Here is a 25867-nt window from a genome sequence, read left to right on the forward strand (position 1 = left end):
ACTAACCTTTCTTGAACAAAAAACTAAAACTCACTTGGGTATGTTGGCACTCCCATGTCCCCTTTTACTTCTTGTAGTGCCTTCTGAAGATACAAACAGGCTACTGTAGGTTTACTGAGTCCAAAGTGTATAACTCCTAGGTTATTGTAGTATACAACTCCTAGACTTGGCCTACAGGTTCTGGATAGAAAAAAAAAAAATCTTAATTAAGTCACAAACATAAAAAATCATATGCATCAATGCTGATATATATATATATATATATATATATATATATATATATATATATATATATATATATATTATATATATATACATATATGTATATATATATATATATATACATGCTAGGGTAGTGAGTCAGGGATTGGAGATGGTTAAAGAAAATGGAGAAAAGTGGGAGGTGAGCCAGCTGTTGTTTGCGGACGACACTGCACTTGTGGCAGGGTCAGAGGAGGGATGGAGGAAGCTGGTGGCAGAGTTTGGGAGAGTATGTGATAGAAGAAAGCTAAAGATAAATCTGGGTAAAAGTAAGGTGATGAGATGTACAAGGGGTGAAAGTGGCAGTAGACTGGAAGTGAACATTAAGGGAGAGCGACTGGAGGAAGTGGATAGTTTTAGATACTTGGGTGCAAGTGTAGCAGGAAAAGGTGGAGTGAAGGTGGAGGTAGAATGTAGATTGAGAGAAGCGAGTAAATGCCTTGGTGGTTTAAAGAGTGTAATGAGGAATAGACATTTGGGAATGGATGCGAAGAGGAGACTGTATGAAGGAGTGATTGTGCCAACAGCACTGTATGGGGCAGAAACGTGGAACATAAGAGAAGAAGAGAGAAGGAGTTTGAATGTGTTTGAGATGAGGTGTCTGAGAAGTATGGTGGGGGTTACTAGGCTAGATAGAGTGAGAAATGAGGAGGTGAGGAGGAGAACAGGGGTGAAAAAGGATTTGGGAGATAGGGTTGATGAAAGAATATTAGGATGGTTTGGACACATGGAAAGAATGAGTGAAGAAAGACTAGTAAAAGAGGTATGGAAGGCAGATGTGGAGGGAGTGAACATGAGGGGACGTCCTAGGATGAGGTGGATGGATGGGGTGAAGGGGGCTTTGGGGAAGAGGGGAATGTCTGTTGAGGAAGGAAGGGAGAGGACGGAAGACAGAGGTGAGTGGAGAATGGTTGTATATGGATGATGTTGTGACTGCATGAGGAGGAATGGGCGGGGGGGTGGGGTAGTATGTGTGAGTAAATTTTGACGCAGCCCGAAGGGATTTCTCCCCGTCCTCGCCTTATATGCAAAGGGGGACGGAGAGGGGGGGTCGCCGATTAAATGAAGCGGCCTTGCTGTGGATGTACTGTGTCTTGCGACACTGCTTCTGACCCAGGGCGGTGGGCAGGGTGCAGCGATGACCCGTCATCCAGGAGGTGCTCAGATGAGAGGAAGGGTGGGAGGGGTGTGGAGTGTATTTAGGGATGAAATGGGTGGGAGTGTTTTTATGCCTTTCCCTTTTTGGCTACCTCCCTTGGAAGGGGGAAGAAGCCTTGGTATATGTATGTATGTATGTATGTCATAGGAAGTTGAAAATATACATGCATACATATATATATATATATATATATATATATATTTACATATATACATATATATATATATAGTTAGGCACTTGTCTTCATTGGCAATGCACAGCAGTTAATGCCACCTCATGACACCACCACACCCCAGTCTTGTATACCCAGAAGTACTGATCCCCAGCTAGAGGAGAAGTATGGCTCAAACACAAAAACAGCAGCCAATCAGTGCAGAGAACAAGCATTCCTGTGTTCCAAAAGGTAATGCATCTCCCAGCAGCCAATCAGTGTGCAGGTTGTGACCTGACCTGGCAGTATTTAGAAGTTGGCACAATCCGTCAAAGTCAACTGGCGACTCAGACTCAAGAGATAATGTCTCTCTTATTTTCTCCACTCAATGCTTTGGAACCTCAACTGGACACCTTGGAATCCCAAAGGACAAGCATCACCTTCACCTCCCTCATAATCTCCTTCAAGGAGAATCATTACCTGGAACCTCTTCATTTTCCCCAGATCCTGACACATGGAGCAAACTCAGCATTTTCACTGCTACTCGACACCCAACCCCTTGAGAAATTGACACTTTTAAGCCGTGGTCCTGTGTGCTGTATCTTTACAAAAGAAATCCCCATTCGCTTGTCTTATAAACTTGGTCTTCCCATCCAGTGTTTGCCTTCCAGCTATGCCCACATTGCCACCTTCCTGATACACACATATTCACTACACTCAACAAATCCCTTTAAAACTGCTAAATTCATGTTTGTCCCCTTTTCTTTTATAAAGCAGAACTACATGAGCACTCCCCCAGTCCTCCAGCACACTCCCCTCCTTTAGGCACACATTAAACAACCTCACCAGCACTCCAAGATATCCTCAGTTGATTTCCCAGGTGAACAGAGTGGAGTTTCCACACATAGCTTATGAGCACCAGGTAAGACATGGGTAAAGATGAATATAAACATATTGCCAGTAAACCCCACATGACAAAAGGTGTATGTGACAGTGTAGAGAAGCCACTGGAAAAGCCAATGATGCAAAGCAACAACAATAAACATAACACATTTATTAACATCCATTGATATCAGACGTTAACAAATGTGTCATGTTTATTGTTGCTTTGCAACACTGGCTTTTCCAGTGGTTTCCCCATGCCATTGCATACACCTTGTGCCATGCAGGGTTTACCAACAATATGTTTATTTTTGGCTTTACCCACATCTTCCCGCAGGTCAAGAGCAAGTTGTGGAAACTCCATTTTGTTTACCTGGGGCATCAACTGAGGGTATCTTGGAGAGTGAAAGCAAACTAGTTCACTTTATGCTCAACCTTTAGTCATTTGAGCTTAACGTTTGCTAGAATTTGTGCTCCTTTACTATTCGCTCCACTTTTCATTTGACCTTCACCACCACGAACTGCTGGCCACTACTTCTATACAGGTCAGTTTCTCTAACACACTTTATATGCGAGACCAGCACTTAACCCCTTAGCCTCTGCTTTTTTTGCTGGTTACATAATTAACACTGGTACAGTATGGATAGATGGTAAACATTATTTAAGTGATCAAACAATGACAGCCAGTGGGCATTAATTTGACTCCTGCCCTGGGTGGGATTTCAGCACACTACACCACTAGACAGAATCCAAGTTGTCTTTTTTCATCTTATCTTAGTCAACAAATAATGATACTGTACATATAGTCATTGTTTTATAATAACTTGACAAATATGTTTCCAATAAGTATGGTGAAATAAGTTCATATTACAACAGAATACAAAACAATGTAATACATAAATATTGAATCTAGCTGATACTTAACGAGAGTTTTGGGAATCAACTGATGTCTTCTGTACTAAACCCCCATTGATAATGTGGGACTACTGTACTGAGTTCTGGGTTACTAGAGTTTTACTCTATCTACCTAAAAAGTTTCTCTTTTAATTTCTAATAAAAGAGAAATAATAAGTATAGAACTTACGGGCTTGGAGTTGGTAGGGCTGCACACTGATTGATAACTTTGATGGCTTTTCTGTGATTACCACGCAAATACTCCAGTTGACTTTTCAAGCATACTAAAGTTATGTTCTGAAAGTACTTCTTAATTAGTTTCAAATACAAATTCAAATAAACAAGTAAAAAATCATCAAGCAAAGATCAAGTAAAGACAAATGACATCAGTTTACTTTTACAAGAGCTGAATTTATATATCTCATCATATAAAAGACAAAATTGTATAATTTGTTACTCTTCCATTATTGCACAATGCCTAGACTAATAGCAAGTAGAGAATACACAAACTCACAAGGGAATTGCCAGAATTCATAGCCTGTGTACCAATGTTCTTGAGTTCCTTTTTGGTGATACGCAGTGAATGCATCATTAGCAGTGCTCGTACCCGCAACTGCTGTAGTTTTCCTCGCAACTGCTCTTGTGTTGCACTGCATCTTACTTCTCCACTGCCACCACTTCTTCCTCCACTTCCTGAGTTACCACCATTACTGCCTGCTGGTCCTTTCTCAGGTGACCTTTATAAATCATCAAATATCATATAAATATATATATATATATAATTATTACTAATAACTACAAAAAATATCAAAAAGTAATTAAAGACATCATCCAAAGGAATTGCCTCCCTACAAGTAAGAACAACAAAATCAGAGTTCTCAATTACTACAAAAATCCCAGAACTTCCTCTCTGATCATGATGAACAACTCTTCTAGGTGATCAGACTTCACATCTAGAACCAATGTAGTTTACCAATATATTTGCTCTTCAGAGGATTGTAAGCCTCTTAACCATACCTACATCGGTTTTACTAGATGCAAAGTCATCCGTCGCTTATCATTACATCTATAAGAGGGAGCAATCAAAGAACATCATAAAAATTTTCACAACACTGTAATTCCACCAAAATTATTGGAACGAGTGATGACTCTAGGAGGCTACAATTGCTCAAAGCCTTTCATATTAGAGACAAAGCTCCACTCATTAACATCCAATGTAATATGACATCCAGTATCCTGTTGTATAGAAACAAATATTTCCCACTCCCCCCTCCCTTCTTTGTCTCCCCCTCCTCTCCTTCCAACTCCACCCCCTTCCTCCTCTTCCCTTCCCCCTCCTCTCCCCTACAGTAATCATACCCGCCTAACCCCCCACTCCCAACCCCCTTACTCTGTGATCTCTGAGATCGCATTGTCTGACCACCTGACCAATGCGTACATATACCGTACATTCCCAACTTGTCATTTTTTCCTCCCATCCCTTTAAATGTAAGTAATCGCTCTCGTGTTGAATTTTATGTTCTTGTACCATTGTCATCATATCTATTTGCATTTATATTGTATCCCTCATATATTTTACGAGTATTGTTCTTGTACACAATTGTCACCATTACTGTAATTATGTAACTTTTGTAATTTTTGTCACCATTACATACATACATACATATACCAAGGCTTTTTCCCCCTTACAAGGGAGGTAGCCAAAAAGGAAAAGGCATAAAATCATTCCCACCCATTCCATCCCTGAATACACTCCACACCCCTCCACCCTCCCTCTTATCTTAGCACCTCCTGGATGACGGGTCATCCCTGCACCTTGTCCACTGCCCTGGTTCAGAAGCAGTGTCGCAAGACACAGCACATCCACAGCAAGGCCGCTTCATTAAATCGGCGACCCCCCCTCTCCGTCCCCCCATGCATAAAAGGAGAAGACGGGGAGAAATCCCTTCGGGCTGCGTCAAATTTTGCTCACACATACTACCTCACCCAACATCCCCCCGCCCATTCCACCTCATGCATCACAACATCATCCATATACAACCATTCTCCATTCACCCCTGTCTTCTGTCCTCTCCCGTCCTTCCTCAACAGACATTCCCCTCTTCCCCAAAGCCCCCTTCACCCCATCCATCCACCTCATCCTAGGACGTCCCTTCATGTTCACTCCCTCCACATCTGCCTTCCATACCTCTTTTACTAGTCTTTCTTCACTCATTCTTTCCATGTGTCCAAACCATCCTAATACTCTTTCATCAACCCTATCTCCCAACTCCCTTTCCACCCCCATTCTTCTCCTCATCTCCTCATTTCTCACTCTATCTAGCCTCGTAACCCCCATCATACTTCTCAGACACCTCATCTCAAACACATTCAAACTCCTTCTCTCTTCCTCTCTTATGTTCCATGTTTCTGCCCCATACAGTGCTGTTGGCACAATCACTCCTTCATACAGTCTCCTCTTAGCATCCATTCCCAAATGTCTATTCCTCATTACACTCTTCAATCCACCAAGGCATTTACTCGCCATTACTATAATTATGTAATTTTTGTTATTTCAGTTTACTCTTGAAAATGTCTTCATTAAGATGAAACGTTGAGCTCAAATAATGAAAAGAAATGGAAGAATACAGTGATCTAGTTTAAATTCACCCAGTTAATGGCAAATTTCCTCACTTTCATATCCACTATCCAATAGAATTTCTCTTTGACTCTGTTCTGCTCTCATTTTTTCTTAGCTTCAATTCTTTTTGTTTTCTCTTCCTCTTTCCTCATTATTCATCTCTCTCTTTATCCATACCTGTTTGTACTGACCACTTTTTGCTAGTTTTCCTGTTTTTGATAAGACATTCTCTGCTGTCATTTGTGACCTTAATTTAACCTTAATTGGTTTGGTCTTTTCTACACTGTACTTCCCCACCTATATATTTCTTCAATCTCTTTCCCTATTTCCTGTTCACCTTCTTGAAATATTTTTAATAACTTGTTCACTCTTTCTTTCTCATCTTTTACTCTTGTAGTCCTATTTGGATTATTCTTCTCTTCCATTCCTAATATAATTATACATTTCTTTATATCTGCTAAGTATCTTACTATATTCTCCTCTCTCATCACTTTAATAACTGTGTCCTCAGTGTGTTCCTTCATCTGTTGTTTCACTATACCTCTAAATTTAATTTTGCTATCCTCCTGAACCTTTTTCCAACCACTTACCTCTTTTGCTATGGACTCTTCATTCTCTTTATTATTCCTCTTTAATTCCTCATTTTCATCCTTTACTTCTTTTAACTATCTTTTTTAATCTTCTATTTCTTTATTTAGGTTTTGGTTCTCCTTCTTTAGTTCTTCCAATTTATCAACTCTTTGTGTAATTAGTGCAAGTTGGCTAAACCTAACCTCCCATGATTTGTTCATTTTTGTAAGTTTTTCCTCTAGACTTGCTAATACGGGGAGGTTGTCATCTCCTCCCTCATTAAATCCATAGAAATAATTACCTCCATTTTCTATTGTGCTGCTCTTATCTATATTTCTAATTTGAATGCCTTTACTGATTTGTTCGACTTCAACTGTGTCATCTGCACATCTCTTGTTTACATTCCTTCTGACGTCCGTGGCCCTTTTGTCCCCTTCCTCATTTTCTTCCATTTTCCTCAATAATCCCTCCCCTTCTCCTTTTTCTTCACCTGCCCACTACACCACAAGCTTTCCCCTTCCCTACTTATACAACACAGGTACTCCCTTGTCGTTGAAATCCACGAAAATTGCATTTTTTCCGGACTTTTAATCTTTGCCATCAATCCGACAATCATGTGTTGGAGAGACTTTTAACTTATTAAGATCAATGAAAGTGGCCTTCAACTACATGGATGAAGAGACAATAAAGAAAATAGTGGTTGGACTGATAAGACCTAACTTGGAGTATGCTGTGACACTATGGGCACCTTGAACAAAAAAAACATAAGGAATTTAGAAAGAATCCAAAGAGCAGTGACAAAAATGGCACCTACACTCTCAAATTTGACATACGAACAAAGATTGGATAAATTACATCCATCAACACTGGAAGAGAGAAGAGAAAGAGGTGATTGGCTGACCATTTACAGAATTATGAAAGGGATGGAAGTTCTTGATAGAGACGACTTATTAAAATGGGACAGAAGAGAAACAAGAGGACATGAGAAGAAGCTAAAGGACAGTTACAAAAGAGATTTGAAAAAGAATAGCTTCCCACACAGAGTGATTGATGTCTGGAACAAGCTAAATGGGGAAACAACTATGTACAACTAGGTAAATACATACATGTACCAAGGGGTTTTTCCCATTTACACGGGAGGTAACCAAAGTCAAAAGGCATAATTCCACTCCCCATTTCATCCCCACCCACTCCACTCCCATTCACCACCCCTCCCTCCCTTCCTTTCATCTTGGCTCCTCCTGGATATCAGGTCATTCCTAGAGGAAGGGAGAAGCCTGAACATTGGGGTGAGTTGAGAATGGTTGTGTAAGGATGATGTTATGAAGAATGGAAGGGGGTGAGGATGGGAGTGTAGGGAGTGATTTTATGTGAAGGATATTTTGATGCAGTCCAAAAAGTTTTCTCCCCATTTTCAATGTCTCTGCATGGGGGGGGGGGTCACCAATTAAGTGAAGCAGTTTTGCTGTGGATGTGCTGTGTACTGCTGCATTGCTTCTGACACACATACTTACACTACATTTTACAGGAAATAAGAAACACCTATGTACATATGAAAAAGATCATCTTTATATTGGTTACACCAGTGAACAATTATGTGATCCATTTTTTCAGTTAACATGACATAAACCAGATTCTCAAATGAAAACCTTTCATCATGCAAATATAGAAAGAAGTTTAAGACCTTATTCATATTTTGTAGCTTTCATTTTCTTTGAAATATTATCTATTACTTGCCCTAACCTTGTGTCTTTATCCTGCTGCTTAGGTGATGGTGCTGGTGGTAACGGCTGTGGGAGGAAGGTTGTTTCTGTATGTGTGATGGCAGCCAAGGCTCTATCACACTGTTGTGCTTGTAGATGACACTCAATCAAGAGAAGACAAACACTTGTACCAACAGACTCCTCTGTGAAAGACAAAAGAATTGATTATAAGTTACTGTTGAATAGACAAACAGACATCCTACAAACAACACAAAATAAAGCATTATGAATATTATCCAGCTGCACTAAAATAACCTCAATAAAACATCTATGCTCAGTAACCAAAAGCCTTCCCACAGAGAAGCACATGGAAATGATAGACACAATTCTACACATAAGTCCACAAGTCTATCCTTCCCTCACACCCTATTGCACAAGCACAACCCATCAAATCCAATGAAAAACCTTTTCAGCAACATATTACTCAAAAACCTACAATAATCTGCCTTCTGTACCTAAAAACAGACTCATACAAAAATATATACAGATCACAAAACAAGTCCTCTTAGATATAATCCTGAATTCTCTAATCCATGACTCCCCTAGACATCACCCCAATCAAGAAATCCCACCCAAGACAGACAAAACTACACTAGCACAAATCTATTTAGATCATAACCCTACAATGAAACAATGCCAACATAGAAAAGGCCTAGCTACAGTTTCAAATTGCCCCAGATGCAACCATCACACAGAAGACACAAATCACATAATTCTACCCTACTCCTTTCTTGCCCTATCAAGACAACACAAAATATCTCTCAGCAATTTGTGGGCCAATCTGATGGCCACCACCTGGGGGCTATAGGTCTTCTGCAGGAGAGACCTGGGACAACAGATTGATTGAATACACTCATGCATACATGCAGACACACCAAAAACTGCAAAGTATTGGAATCAAACAATAGCTCAAAAAGATCATCTTTGAACTATTCCTTGGGAAGAGAATCAATTACAAAAGCAGAAGAGGAGAGATATTTAGGAGTCTAGATGATAAACAAGCCACATGAATAATATCTCAGTTAGACTGTGCAAGACATATGGATGGCTCCAAAATATAAAGATGGATTTTCACTATATGGAAAAGATGCTGAAAAAACTCCTAAAAAACATCCAAGATTGGAATATGTGTCAATGTTATGGTCCCTATATAGTGAAAGATATAAGAAATATCAAGAGGATACAAAGGGTAGCAAACAAACTAGTAACCAGTCTGACATGTAAGCCAAACAAGGGGAGACTAAGTGTTGGAACAGGCAACACTGAAAGATCTGATAATCATCAATTGCTCCCCCTCCCCCTCCTCCTACTACTACTACTACTACTATTACTACTTTTTTTTTTTTTTTTTTTAACACGACATCCATCCTCTTGGAACTGTGTGGTGGAAGCAATCAGGATCTGCCTCCCACAGACACAGTTCAATGACTGTGGTCGACGACCCTTTTATTTTTAATTTTAATAAAGCCTAATACAGAAGTTCATTTATCCTACTGTCAACCACCGTCTGCTCAAAATCTAGGTTTTGTACATGTGCTGATTTGGGCGATGGGGACCTGGTACCTCTCAGGCATAGGAGGGCTGATCTTAGGAGTGAGAATGACAGTCTACAACTCATCCATGAAACAATGCTGCTTTTTGGTTATTGTTTCTTTTCAGCCATCACCTCTGCCAGCCAAGCATAGGATGACTTTGCTCTAGGACCCATCCCACCTGAAGCCATAAAGGTTATAGGAGTGAATGAGCCCTGGTCCACATTTTGTATATGCCCTTCGTACATCCTGATCTTCTCATACTCATTCCAGGAGTGGGATGCCTCAATGGTTAGGTTGTTGTAACAGGGGGCCATCAGATCAAATATTCGCATGTCAAAGAAAACCAATTGTAACCGTGTCCAGAAACCTCTTGCACTGACATTCACTCTTGCTTCATCTGGTGTATTGGACATGCAGTACCTGAAATTCTCCCCTCCTAGTGGGGGTAATGTTGGTTCGATAGTCACATCCTTGCACACCTCCCAAAGCATTTGGGCAGTGAGATCCCTTACCTCATCATGTCGCATGCAAATGAATCCACCCTCCTTGCATATCATTACATATTCTGGAGTAAACTGTACACCACAAGAACATCTGTTAGGCAGCCCTTCCAATGGCCATCCATAACTCAGGGCAATGGCATCCGTGAATTTTCTTTTATTTAGGGTGAATCCCTTTGCCCTGATTGGTAGTGCTGTCAGCCAATTGGATGCCCCAACTTCCTGCACCATTGTTATCTTTCTTTTTTATACTACTACTACTACTACTACTTCTACTACTACTACCACTACTACTTCTACTTCTACTACTACTACCACTACTACTACCACCACTACTAGTACCACTATTACAACTACTACTACTACCACTGCTACTACTACCACTACTACTACTACTACCACTACTACTACCACTACTACTAGCACTACCACCACTACCACTACTGTAAGGTAATGATAGAAACAGTATGACACTAATACAAAAATGACAATAGTCTAAAGCAGCGTTTCTCAATCAGGGTTCTACAGAACCTAAGGTTCCGCAAAAGGTTATTGTAATAATGTAAACATCATTCTATCTAACCTATTATTACAATGAAAATAAAATGAGAAAGATATGGTATATGTGTTTTTTTTTGCACAAGGATTCCTTGAAACATGCAATTTATCTTAAAGGTTACGCAAGGGTAAAAGGTTGAGAAACGCTGATCTAAAATTTCTTCTGAAAGAGTTCTATGGGAGGACCTGATGACCCAGCCACTGTAGGGCTACAAGTTTCAAGTCAATGAAATGTGAAACAAAAAATTATTATTGTTAAAATTCTCTCTTCCTCTCTTTCTTTCTCTCTCTCTCTCTCTCTTTCTGGAGGTTGTCAGGCATAATGGTCCATTAATGTTTTGACTATGCTTCTCCAGAGGCATATTCATTTAAAACAGACATAAAAAATAGGTTTCCTGTCACAAAGTTTTGAAACCAATAACTGAAAAGTTATATATCAATGCCTATGTTTTTTAATGACCTGCAAATTAATTACGGACATGTACCAATGGCTTTTTTCCCTTACAAGGGAGATAGCAAAAAACAAAGGCATAAAATCCACTCCCACCCATTCCATCCCCACATACTCCACTCCCATTCATTAATTACATTCAGAAAAGTAAATTGTACAATTAATGTAATGACATACATACATTTTTTAACTTTATGACTATGGAAAACAAGTTCCATTTTCACTTCCACATTAAATATATCACAAAGATAATGGACCATAATCTAAAGACTAACTACAAATATTTAAGTATGAAATAAATTGTCAAAGGAAATGAACAGTAGTAATTTGACACTGAAATGATGATCTGTATACAAACTAAAACAACAATCCAAATAAAACCCATACCTAGTGATTCAAGACAGGTGAACATCTTCTCAAGAATTGCTATTGCTGTCCTATACTGTTGCAAATGATACAGAAGGACACAATGGTTTAGGTAAAACACACACTGTTCTACATCATCAATAGAACCAATATTCTCAATATTGATTCCAGCCTGGAAAGGGTTAATAAAAATAAATTAACTGATAACCAAAGAACAAAATATAATTAAAATAGTTTTCATACAGACACATAAGGAGGGATGATGTCCAAAACTCTTGTATAAGGTATCAATGCCATCAGATAATCTTATTCTATAACTCCCCAGTTAAGCCTGTCTTATGATAAAAATTTAACCCACTTTTAGAGAAAATAAAGGTGAGGTGCAGAGGTCATTTGATTACAGAAATATGTTAATTGCCTAAATATCTAAAAAAATCATATAAAATCACACAAACACTCACATATACATACAATTACAACCTGGTAATGAACGAACAAGATTAGTGGATAGAAGATAAAATAAGACTGGTAAAAAAAAAAAAAAAAAAAAAACAGGGGCACGGCCTGGGAAAAACGGAGGAAGAGAAGCAATAAAACAAAAGACTTACAAACAAGACTTACAAGAATTCACAGGGAGGAGGAAATGAATTTACAAAGGGGTGTTGTAAATAAATGCAAAAATGAACTGAAACTGTTTAACAGGTTTATCAATAGTAAATTGAGACGGAAGTAATAACCAAGTTAATAGTAGGTGGTGAGGTCTTTAAGAGGCCTCAGCTCAAGTAGATATAACAAGTTTTCAATTTGTCTTCACAAAGGAGAGCAGTTTTATACTGGAAAGCAAGGTTAGCAAGGGTAAAATTTAGGCTTATAAGATATACATATAAATGTGAGAGAAATACTCAATCTTTTGGGATCACTGGATGTGACCTGATGGAATCTCAAACTAGATACTTAAAAAATGTAAGAAACAACTGGTGGACAAGATTCACAGTCTTACAGTATGTTCATTAAAAGATGGCATAGTGCCGCATGATTGGAAAAATGCTAATGTGGTACCAATTCACAAAGATGGAAGTAAGGAGAAACCACTAAATTACAAGCTGGTATCACTTTCCAACACAATAATGAAGTTATGTGAAAGGATTGTAAAAGAACGATGATCCAAGTATCTTAGAGATGAACATACTGGCAGACATTCAGTTGGGCTTCAGACTTGGAAGGTCATGTGTCAAAGTTTTTAAGCTTTTACTAGAGAATGATTTATGAACTACAAGAAAGGGAGGGCTGGGTGGACTGCATGTTCCTTAACTTTGAGAAGGCTTTTGCTGAAGTGCCTCACATACACACACAAAATCTACCAACCTTGAAAGATCAAAGAGAAAGAGGTGACATGATTATAGTGTTCAGGTCACTAAAGGAGATAAATTGCATTGATGAGATCTCATGATTAAAGATGGGAGGGCTTTATGAGGTAATGGAAGTAAATTAAGAAAAACTACATATTAAAAGGATATGAAGAAATAGTTTTCCATATAGATGCATAAATATGTGGAATAGCTTAGGTGATATAGACCAAGCTCAAACAATGCACGAGTTCAAATCTAAATATGATAATTGGAAATCAAAGATATAGATTAAGTTGGAACCGAAAATGAATTTGAGTCTAGGTATGTTAGAAAATTAGAGAACAGGAGACAGGACCCAACAACCATTGCTCCTTTCTTGTATACTACAATTAGGTAAATACAATGTTGTTGGGCACAATTCTCCTCTAAAAAAAAAATATATATATATTTATATTGAACTATAGAAACTATAGACCTTATTAGAGATTTTAATTTAAGTGAGGTCAATTGAGAGGAGTGGCAAAGTGGCAAGTGACAAAACAGATTCCTGGATAAATACCTAACTAAATATAGTAACTGAGAACACAATGACCCAATGGATAAAGCAGATGACTCGAGTAAGAGATGACATTCCCATGAGGTTGGATCTGCTGCTTAGCAAGGAGTCAGATATCATTGGCTCTTTGAAATAGATTTGCCCCATAGGAAAAAGTGACCATGTAATAATTGAATTTCTGCTGGCACATAAGGAAATAGTGCCAAGGAATGAATCATAAAAGGAAGGCAGTGGGAGGATTTCAAGAATACCACTAGATATGGAAATGGGAAATATTTCTTTACATTTACAAATTCAGGGTGAACAAACATGTGCCAAAGATTGGTAAAAGGAAAAAGCAGATAGAAGACTGGTTCAACAAAAGTTGTGAGATAGCTAATAAAGCGAGGGATGTGGCTTGGCAAAAATGGAGAAAGAGAAGAAGCACTGAAACAAAGGAAACTTATAAACAAGCTAAAAATTATTATACAAGAATCTGCATGAAAGAAAAGAACTTCGAAAGGGGTATTGTAGACAAATGAAGAGATGAACCAAAACTGTTTTACAGGTTCATCAATGGAAAATTAAGACACATGGAAGAAATCACCATGCTAATAGTGGTGGTGAGGTTTATGAGGCTTCAGCTCAAGCAGAAATAATGAGTTTCCAATCTGTCTTCACAAAGGAGAGCAGTTTTTTAGAGGGAGGAGTGGTGAGCAAAAATTTGGGTTCAGAAAATATAAATGTAGAAGTGAGGAACTGTTGGATGTGCAAAAAGCTTCTGGACCTGACATCTCAAACTGGATACTTAAAGAATCTAGGGAACAAATGGCAGACAAGATTCAGTCTTATTGTATGTTCATCAACAGGAGGAACAGTGCCACAAGATTGGAAAAGAGCTAATATGGTACCCGTTCACAAAGGTGGAAGGAAGGAGGCACTACTAGACTATTTGTCAGTGGCATACATCCCCCCCAAAAGAAAAGAAATGAAAAAGGCAAGAACTTGGAATGAAACAGAGCACAGAGTGAGCCAATGAAAAAGTTTATTGAATAATACAACTCTTATGGGTGACTTAAATTGTGGGGAGGTAATATGGGAGGAATGGGAGTCAAAACTAAATGAGGAGCCCTGGGACAACATATTATTGAAAATACCAATAAATACTATCATGACCAAATGGGTAAAAGAGCCAACCCAATGCAAAAGGCAAACATAAACCAGTAAGACTGGATTTGATTATTACAAAGGAACCTAAGGAGATTAATAATTGAATTACTAGTATCCAATGGGTAAAAGTAGCCATGCAGCTCTTGAATTTATGCTTGAAGTGCATATGATAGAATTGAGAGGGGAAATATACAGACAAGGATGATACAACTGCAAAGGCAAACTTTGTTAAACTGAAAGAATTCTTTGTCTTTGAAGAAATGAGCTGGAAGGAGTCTAATAAAAATATAAAAAATGAGAATAAAATTTAATGAAAATTTACAACATAGGAGTGGAAAAGTATGTACCAAAAATGAGTGTGAGAGAACTGAAAAAAAGGTTATCCAAATTCACACAATGCAATACTTTCATACAATACATCCACTGCAGGTGTAATAGGAAGGGCTAATACTATATTTTAAAATACATCAATATATATATCACTACAATTATTCCTGAAAAAATATGTATATATATATGTATATATATATATATATATATATATATATATATATATATATATATATATATATATATGTATATATATATATATATATATATATATATATACACACATTCACACACACAGAAGACTTACTGATGTTGCAATTTCCTTAAGGGCAAGTCTGAATGCATCAGTCTTCATCATGTCACCCTTGTAATATTCAACAACAGCCTTATTCAGGAGCACCTGTTCAAAGAGAAAGTTAACAAACCAGTAGTATCAAAATCTCAACACCATTTCTAGAGTAAATGCACTTCTTGGTTATTGGATAAATACATTCATTTGGAATATTTGAAAATACTTAATAATTTGTAACTATTTCCCTTTTTCAACTACAGCAAAGAATGATTGTGACAATGAAGTGGTCTTCCTCATCTTTTAAAACATGTTTGAAATTTGTACATTGACATTAAAGTTTTGGCACTCTTTTCCTCATAATTTTACCACATTCTTTCAAATTCTGATATATACATGCTTCAAATAATACTTTTCTGTGGTAACACAAAAACAATGGTATATACTTGGCAATACATCATATTGTGAATCTGTCTACTCCCAATGTTGTCAGTGTCAGTCCAGTTAAAAAACAATATATGTTAGTGACTGGTGACATTCATGATTCAACTGTTCCCTTGAGTTGCCAATGGTTCTCAGACCCTCCCATATGTACAGTATTTACCTAATTTCATTTTGTGATTTGTGATGTACAAGAAAAGAGATATACTCATAAGGTCCTGTCTCCCAAACTCCATTTATCATACTTTGCCTTAAAATTATTTATGGTATTTGCTTGCACTATACCAGAGGTGGATGGAGTGAACATGAGGGGGTGACCAAGGATGAGATGGATGGGTGAAAGAGACATTGGGAAAGAGGGGGATGTCTGTTGATGAAGGAAGAGAGAAGACAGGTGAGTGGAGAATGATTGCGTGTGGATGATGCTATGATACATGGAAGGGCGTGGGTGGGGGATGAGGGGTGTTAGGGAGTATGTGTGAATATTTTGATGCAGCCTGAAGGGATTTCTCCCTGTCTTTTCCTGTTCTACATGAGGGGATGGAGAGGGAGGGTCACCAATTATGTGAAGTGGCCTTGCTGTGGATGTACTGTGTTTTGCTGCATTGCTTCTGACCCAGGGCAGTGGGTAAGATGCAGGGAGGACCCATCATTCAAGAGGAGCCAAGAAAAGAGGAAGGAAGGAGTGATGAATGAGAGTAGGATATGTGGAGATGAAATGGGTGGGAGTGGATTTATGCCTTTGATTTTGGCTACCTCCCTTGTAAGGGGGAAAAGGCCCTTAGTATATATGCATATATGCTTGCAATATATAGACTTTTAGGCCATTCCATTGGTCTATGCATCTGTATGGAAAAATATATTTCTTGATATCCTTGATTTTTTTTTTTTTTTTTTTTTTTTTTTTTTTTTTTTTTTTTTTTTTTTTTTTTTTTTTTTTTTTTTTTTTTTTTTTTTTTTTTATTCCCTCTTGAGGTTCTCCTGTCCCATACCAAAAGATCATCTCCGTCTGACTTGTCCCCCCATATCAGGGTTCTAAAAACCATAATCATGTTGCCTTTATCTTTGGTCTTCCAAAGTTGGTGGTCTCATTTTTTTTTTAGCCTTTCACTGTATTGTTTATCTGTCTGGAAAAAAACCTCTGCAATACTATCTGTGATGTATTAGTGTGGGACTATTTCTATGTCACTGTAATAGGAGGAGAGCAGTTACAAGTTGTCAGCTCTCATGTGAAAATGTAGAGAACATGCAACTGAAGTTTACAAAGATCTTGGGCCTAGACTAAGGGTCTTGACTGGGGCTGCTCCTCCAAATAAAGGTGAGGGTGTTGATGGGTTTTGAAGATGTATGGCATGGAAATGGTTTTCTCCTACATTTCCAAATACCCACCATCAGTTCCACCACCATACATGTTATAAGACACATTCATTATAGGTTAGACAACACAAAAGATGATGTATATCTACTCTGCCCAGCTCCCACACACATGATCAAATATATATTTCTATTGGCAACACAAATACAACAGGGTTGGATGGCCATTGGCACAAAAAGTTCATCTACCCTTTTGATGGTTTTCTTTTTCCTCCATCTGGGTGTCCAACACACCCTCCTCACTGGTGGGTGACCAGTAGGGGAGTTGGATTTGCCAAGATTAATCTGACCATGTTGCAGGTAGTACTGGATTACATGGTAACAAAAGGACAGTAGAAGGTGGTTCATAAAAAGTGTTTGTAGATGATTATTAGAGTTTCAGTTGTCTAAAGTCAATGCTTGTGATGGATTTTAGTCAGTTTGTCTTCTTGCTGACTTTTGCCATCAGGTCTTTGATATGTGGGCTGAAAGTCATACATACATACATACATATACCAAGGCTTTTTCCCCCTTACAAGGGGGGTAGCCAAAAAGAAAAAGGCATAAAATCATTCCCACCCACTCCATCCCTGAATACACTCCACACCCCTCCACCCTCCCTCTTATCTTAGCACCTCCTGAATGACGGGTCATCCCTGCAAGTGTAAAATGTAAGGCCTAGAATTTTTGGGTTCTTTTTCTGTGGAAGGATTTGGCCATTTAATTATATTGGGTGTTTTTTATTTTCTTTTTTTTTCATTTATTCATGGTTGTCTGGAATGAATAATGCTACTGTTGATTTCTGGGGTGAAGCTTCAATTCTGTTATTTTTGAGCCTTTGTTCCAGTTTGTTTATGTAGGCTTGGGTGTTCTTTGCTATTTTGTATTTACTGTGCTGGGTTATTGTTCTCAAGTCATCTGCATATGAGAAAACATGTGTTTTGTTCTGGTTCTGGAGTTGGGGGATCATTTATGAAGACTGAACAGTAATGGTGAAAATAGTGCACCCTGAGGGACTCCATTGTATAGTCTTTTTGTATCTGAGATTTGGTTGTTTTCAGTTACTATGCATTGTCTTTCTACTATAAAGTTAACCCCTTCTTGTAACTGTTATGAATTTCTGTCTCAATGATCTTTTAGGACAGCATGTGTCTGGGAACCTTATCATAAGTTTTGCTTACATCTATGGCAACTATATCTGTTTTTTTTTTTGTTTTTTTTTAATAATCTTTCCAGTACTTCAGTGAGCTTCCTTGAAACTATGTTGGTGGGGGGAGGTAGATATTTCTGATTTGATTCTTGTTATCAGTCTTTCCATCAGCTTGGATATTGTGAATAATAGTGAGATTGGTCTTTATGATACAGGGCTTTCAGGTGTTTTGTTTGGTTTCAAGACTGGGATTTTGTGAGCTCTTTTTCAGATATCTAGGATAATGCTATGTAGCTTAGAGTAGTTGAAAATATCAGTTATGGCTCTTACGGGCGTTTGGCCAAGACGTTTAACCTCTTCATTACGAGTCAAATACTCACACATAGTGTTAGGCTGCCCAATGTACAAAGATTTGATGATGCATCACAATACACGCATTATAAAATACAGTTATAATTGTAATACTTATTCTCTTTCACCCTGAATGTTGATAACCATAAAAAAATGCAATCAAGCCTGTTCACACAGAATACAGGGTTCTCTCAATTACAACTACAAAATAAATATAATCAGGATGCTGACACTGGCATCCTACCCACTTGTGCCTCATTACACCAATGTCGTCATATGCTAGGGGTTAAGCTAGATGTCTGAAATCTTATCTGGGCCTTCAACTTTGGAGTTCTCTAATCTCTTTATTGCCCCTTCTGCATCTTCACTGGTGAAAGGGGGATAACTTCAGTGTCAGGTATGATTATATATATTTCTTTAATTACTCATACTTTCCTGTCCTCTGGTACTGTAGGATTGAAACTAGTTTATGAGAAATTTGATGATATCATGTTCGTGTTTAGGTGATAGTCTTTCGCCCTGAGTTGCACCAACTGCTTCATGAGTGGGGCAGTATTTAAATTTGAATTTTTTTTCATTTTTACCACTCTCCCCATTTTGCCACTATCAGTTTTTCCATCTATTTTGTTGGTTAGTTTTTCCCAGTTTTTCTTTTTTTTTCTGTTTGCTACTAATTTGATTTGTGATGTTTCTAATTGTTTAGTTGTTCATTTTCTTGTTCTGCTTGAATACATTTCTGCTTCAAGTTTTTTTCTTTTTATTCTTCAAGGAGACTATTTCCTGTGTGTACTTGAGGGTTGAATTTTTTTCTGTAGCCTCTGGGAATGTTTCTTACTTGCCTTCTGGTTAGTTGTCAGCATTTTGTTTACTGTTTTATCCAGAGATAGATATTTTAGCTCTTTCTCTATGGCTTCTTTTTCCAGTATGTTTTTTTGGTACTTTATAAATGTTCTCTTGTACATGAGTTGTAATTTTTCTTCCAGTTCCAATTCCTTTAAACCCTTTGCATGGCAAGATAGTAAGAGACTGGAATCCTACACCCAGGATCCCAAGTTCAAGACTCCAAAATAGCTAGATCTGATCACAGACACATGTATAAATATACATATAACAAAGGCTCTTTCCCATTATAAGAGGAAGTGCCAGTAAAATATAGGTTCATGTACGGATAAGTAAAAGCATAAGGAAAAAGAAAATGTGCAGTCCAATATCGTAAGTAAATTTAAAGCTAAATTTGACCAATGGAAGTATAAAGTTGAAACCCCACAAAAATAATAACTCTAATGCTGTAATCACAATTAAGTCAATACATCACAAGACACTATGAGAGATCTATGGATAGTGGCAAAGAATACAGCTGGCTGCTATGGGGTCACAAGTTGCTCACAGAAATGCTAGGCAACAGTTTAACTGGAAAAGTAATTTTCTGATCTCTCCCTTTAATTCATTCAATAGTTTGATTTTTTTTTTTTTTTTTTTATTATGTCCTATGACATGGTGCACTTAACTAATGTCATGAAAAGAATTATTTCTATACCATTTTTTTTTTTTTTCAAATCTCACCTTGTAGTCTTTAGGCCTTGAGGATTCCAATCTGCAGAGGTAGTTCAAAGCAGCTGTGTAATTACCCTTGCTGAATTCAGTATTTGCTGTTTGGGCCCAGTCTTTCTCAGCATCTGTTGTGTCATTATCACCCGCATTTTCTTGAGCTGTTAATGTCTCTTGAGGGCCTTCACCTGTATTCTTTGTTTCTGCCATTTTATAGCAGTCTGAAAAAAAATTATGATATTGCTTATCAATGAAGGAACCTTACATATGTCCTGAAAACAAAACTAAATCTATCAGTATGTTACACATCCTGAACATTATGCATACACACTGTCATGCAGAAAACAATCTATACTATAATGCAGCACAGATTCCATGTGTGTTCCAAATTCCTCCCAACAATAATAGGGCTGTTTACCAATAAAAAAAAACTAAATGTGTCCTGACAGCAAAAATCTATCTATCAGTATGTTTTTTGTTGTGTTCCGTTGATGGCGCTTGTGATATGTATTGTGAAGGATGTGTTATTCTGCCACAGAATTATGTTCCTGTCATTTTCATGTGGTGTTTTATTGGGAGGATTTTGGGTTCTCTATGTAGTGTTCAATAGGGGTGGTTTTGCTGCATCCTGTTATATTATTCTCCATGCTCCCTTCTGTAATGTTTGTAAATTGTTTGCATTCATCTTGCTGATTGTTAGGAACTATGCTATAGAGCAGGGGTTCCCAAAGTGGGTTCCGTGAAGCTAGGCCAGGGGTTCCGTAGGTCGTAAGCTAAAGTTCACCAGACATGCTTACTATTACAGTACAAATTACTATTTTGAGTATAAAGTATGTTTGTTTAAAATAAATTCATTTTTCAATATAGTATGTTTTATTTTGGGTTCCATTTTTTTTTAAATAATGTCAAAGGGTTCCGCAACAAAAAAGTTTGGGAACCACTGCTATTAGAGGCATATTTAAGGGTGTTGTTAAAAGGTAATTTTACGCTTGTTAAGAGATTTTTGTAAAAACCAGTCCAGGTATCCTAATCTTGATAATTGTTTTTGTACCGATATCATTTCAGAATCTCAATATTGTGGGCTGCATAATCTTAGTCCTAGTAAAAATAACTCCAAAAGTGGGTTTTAAGTCTAATGGTATCCAAATATACTGATGGAGGTAGCCAAGTGAATATACTATACCTAGATTTCTCAAAGGCATTTGACAAAGTCCTACACCAACATCTAGCCAAGAAGATAAAAGCCCATGGAATCAGGGAGAAGATCACAGAATGGATAAAAGCATGGCTAAAAAACAGAATACAGTGAGTGGTTGTGGAGGGTAAAACATCAGAATGGCAAGAAGTCAAGAGCAGTGTACCATGAGGTCCTGTCCTTGAGCTTATACTCTTCACACTATTCATAAAAAACATAGATTGTGACTTAGTATCCCAGGTATCTAAATTTGCAGATGATACAAATGTTTTTGGAAAAGTAGCCACTCCAACAGAAATACAGAATTTTCAACAAGACCTGAACAAGCTATACAAATGGTCAATGGACTGGTGCATACTACTTTAATGTTGAAAAATGTAAAAGCTTACATGTTGGACATAATAATGCACACCACACATATAAATTAGGTGGAGAACCAGTTCTAAATATAGAAAGGGAAAAAGACCTGGGAGTAATAATTCATGAATCTTTATCTCTAAGTAATCACATTGCCACTATAGTCAAAAAGGCTAACCAAGTTGTGGGTACCATTAGAAGAACATTCAAGGATTGTGGCATGAAGAATATGATTATTTTATATAAATCACTGGTACACCCACATTTGGAATACTGTGTACAGGCTTGGAGACCATATAACCAATGCAATGTAGATAACTTGGAAAGGGTACAGAGGAATATGACTAAAATTATTGGGGGCCTATCAAATATGCCATACAGTGAAGAACTGATAAAAGACCAATCTTTCCACATTGAAAATTAGATGACTGAGAAGTGACCTTATTGATGTATCTAATATAATATACAAGGTTTTGAAGGTCTGAATTCCCAGGACTTCTTCAAGTTTAGAAAGGACCCACTAGAGGACATGATTACAAAAAAAATTTAAGTACCGACCATGACTTGATATAAAGAAATATTTTTTCAGGCAAAAAGTGATAGAGTAGTGAAATAAGTTGCCAACAAAGGTAGTTTCAGCTAAAAATGTATACATGTTCAAGGCAAAACTGGAACCACAACTGTAGCCATTTGGGGGGGACTTAACCTCTTCAATATGAGTCAAATTCTCGCAGGCAGCATAAGCTGTCTGATGTACACTGATTTGATAATGCATCACAATACTCACATTATAAAATATAAAGTTACAGCTGTATTACTCATTCTCTTTCACTCTGAATAAATACAATCAAGACGCCAATGTCGGCATCCTCACATACCCATTTGTGTTTCATGACACCTACGTAGGTGTCATCATATGGAAGGGGTTTAATGAGCCAAAGAAGATTTCCTGACCCAGCAAACCCACTTCATTAACCAGTGGGATGCCACTGGTAAGAATATTGGTAAGATTTTGGTAAAATTCCAGAATTATGCATGCATGGATATTTAACATGAAACTTACATTGTCCATTAGCCCCTAACATAACATAACTTAACCTTATATGACCAATATATGGAAAAAATAGATCTTTCAAATGCAAAAATGAAAGAAGTGAAAATATCTTTTCAGTGACACTGGAAAAGAACCTGATTTTTCTAATTAACTCTCCAGCCAATGTTCATTACAACACAATATTGATATGATACAAATTAAATGTTGTTCTAGACTGCTTGAATGAAATAAGTCTTCTCTGTAATGGCCTCATCACAAAAATAAAATCCTTCTCACTTGTTTAGCACCAGATGAGTGGGGGACGAAATTGTGTTTATAGACAGGAGCTACAGGATTCCTGAGCCCATCTAAACAGTATCAAAACTTCTCTTATTTCATTGGTGTGTGGGTATTTCTTTTGAATGGAAATCATTTCCATCTTCAAGAAAAATATCTGAAGATATTCTGGACAATAAAGATTATTATTTTCCATATGAAATATATTCATTTTTGTCTAAATTTAATTGGATGAAATCCACAGATCTATATCTTGTTTGAGGATAGGGCCTCTAAAATTCTTGTGCCCATTTGAACAAATATCAATATATTTTGGCAAGAATGATAAGAGTGAGTTATTCTTGTGCTGTTATGGATGGGCTCTGCCCTATATTTAGGAAGACCTCTGGTCAGAGGGCCCAGACCCAGTGGTCATTTTTATTTTCAATGTTAATTATCGTATCATTTAAATGAAAAGGACTACAACAATTTACTTAACTTTCTTTATGGCAAGCATTTCTTAATTTGACACAATCATACTTATTAGCAATTAGGTTATGTTAGATTAGGTTCGGGCTAAGTTTAGGTTAGGTTAGGTTAGGTAAGGTTACATTAGGTTAGATTAGGTCAGGGACCATCCATATTCAGCTTGGAATTTCAACATCTTCAACTACCTTTTCTATAGGTAGGTCAAACACCACCAGAGGCGCCACCGTCGATGACGAGCACAATAGCGTGTCATTTTATGCGCACGCCATGCAAACGGCCAAATTTACATACAGCCGGAAATTTCATTCATACAAATGTTATGCGAGTGTATTTACTACGATCGTAGTAAATTTCAAACAATTACATCATCAGTTACATGTCGGTACATAAAAACAAAAGATAAACATGGCGGCTTGCATTCAGCAGTAAATCGAAAATTGGTTTATGTTTCAGCGTAAAAAATGAGCTAAATAAATTCAGAGTTTTGGCAACTAACCAAAATAAACGAAAACTACTAGTCTCGCGGATTATTCTAATACCAAAATAAAGGCAGTGTGTTATGGTAGAGCTGAGAAATCGGTGGTCTTAATTAGTCTTTTTTTCCATCGGGTCGGATTATCGGATAACAACATCAACATCCATCCCGCCATCTTATCTATCACTGGTGGTATGGATCAAACTTCACTCTATTAAGTTTCTTACTATTATGTTATTAGTGTAATAGACTTATAGTTGAATTATTTGAACTATTTTCTTTAAAATGTGTGATTTTCATGTAATTTGATCAAAGAGAAGTTATGTTTTTATCCTCCGTAATATTACGGACAACAGCTACGATTCGTCCTCCCCGCTATCTATGATCAATGGTGGTATGGATCAAACTACACTATTAAGTTTGTTACTATTGTGTTATTAGTGTAATAGCTTGCATATAGTTGAATTATTCAAACTATTTTCTTTAAAATGTGTGATTTTCATGTAATTTGACGGTATTCGTAGCTGTGGTGGGTAATTTTACAGAGGATAAAAATGTAATTCTATGATCAAATTACAGTACATGGAAATCACACATATTAAAGAAAATAGGTCAAATAATCATAATGCAACCATATGCTAAATTTTTATATAAAATTGTGCCTGTCAGTAAAAACAGTCATTGTTTACGTTTGATCGATGATTAGTCAGACCGCACGTTTCGGCCCGATTTCCTGGGACAAAATAGGCCCGATTTAATTCCATTCAAAATGCAATATCTCGAGAACTAGGACAGCTAGATGGATAATTCAAATTGTATTATACTCATAGCAACTTTTTGCATCCCATGAGAACTACTTCAGCTCAAATATCAGGAATTCCATTTTCATGTTGACCTAGCTATCCTATACTAATACTACTAGGGCCAGGACTGAATATTTTCTTCAGCCATTTTTTTTTCTACAATGCATCCCAATTTTCTGACTTGCAACCCTTCTGACTAGTGGGCTTTCTGACTAGCGGGCCTTCTGACTACAGGAGCTTTAGAATATAGAGCTGGACCCATACTTACAGGCAAATTCCGAAATGTACTCCTGTTTGTATTGTCTGTAAAGCTTTCCTAGATTATTCCTTATTATTCTTTTTCTTCCGCATGATGCGGGCATTGAACCTTATAAGACTAAAAGAGGTATTAGGTGAAGAGGTTTATACTGAGCATATGTTGGTTTTCATAACTAAATAATTCACCAGTATCAAAACCCTATTGACTATGTCCAAACACAAATGAATGTAAACAAACACTTAGAATATCCTCACCTTAAAGTGTGATTCACTTGAATAATGTTTCAAGTCATCCAAATATCTTCTTATGTGCTTAGGACATTACATCCATACAATCACTTGATATAATTGACTACAAATATTCCGAATTATTTTGAGAGATCACATAGACTTTTCGCTCACTATTTGTTATGGTTTAAACTTCATTTACAGTGCTCCCTTTTCTATGATAAAACACGGATTCGCATTGGATTCCTTTGTTACTAAATTTTCATATTATCTAAGGCATGGCAACATTATTGTAAAAAACAGCATATAATTCTAAATATTATTAATTTACACGTAACATATAAAATATAATTAGTGTCTTATATAGTACAATAAAATATAAACATAATACGTTTACTATTTGGTGAAACCAGTAAGGCTGTATGACATGGGAACGAAACTGACAGCAAATGAAGTTTTGCTAGGTCTGCAGAACTGTATATATTGATATGAATATTTTTGCAGAAATAAATCCGTAAATATTTACT

The 25867-nt window shown here is 37.2% G+C and overlaps 1 protein-coding gene across 6 annotated transcripts in view; it reads right to left on the reverse strand.

Moving 5' to 3' along the window:
- Not10 (CCR4-NOT transcription complex subunit 10) overlaps positions 1–25557 on the reverse strand; it is an 89128-nt gene extending 63571 nt beyond the window's left edge. For 2 of the 6 annotated variants that reach the window (XR_012965957.1, XM_076177930.1), the window contains exons 1-8: positions 25123–25283; positions 20242–20447; positions 15402–15494; positions 11732–11882; positions 8281–8443; positions 3862–4084; positions 3538–3644; positions 35–180 (exon numbers count right to left, since the gene is read on the reverse strand). Coding sequence is in view for 4 of the 6 variants with exons in the window: in XM_076177930.1 (XP_076034045.1) it covers positions 35–180; positions 3538–3644; positions 3862–4084; positions 8281–8443; positions 11732–11882; positions 15402–15494; positions 20242–20447; positions 25123–25216 (1183 nt within the window). In the remaining 2 variants the exon portion in view is untranslated. Of the gene's footprint in view, positions 1–34; positions 181–3537; positions 3645–3861; positions 4085–8280; positions 8444–11731; positions 11883–15401; positions 15495–20241; positions 20448–22656; positions 22735–25122; positions 25285–25367 lie in introns of those variants that run through there. The other 4 variants (XR_012965958.1, XM_076177960.1, XM_076177969.1 and 1 more) reach the window with 4 other exon arrangements.
- Positions 25558–25867: the final 310 nt, after the last annotated feature.

The sequence above is a fragment of the Oratosquilla oratoria genome, chromosome 3 (genome assembly GCF_046742065.1).
Source record: "Oratosquilla oratoria isolate Oo_2021 chromosome 3, ASM4674206v1, whole genome shotgun sequence".
NCBI classification, from domain to species: Eukaryota; Metazoa; Arthropoda; class Malacostraca; order Stomatopoda; family Squillidae; genus Oratosquilla; species Oratosquilla oratoria.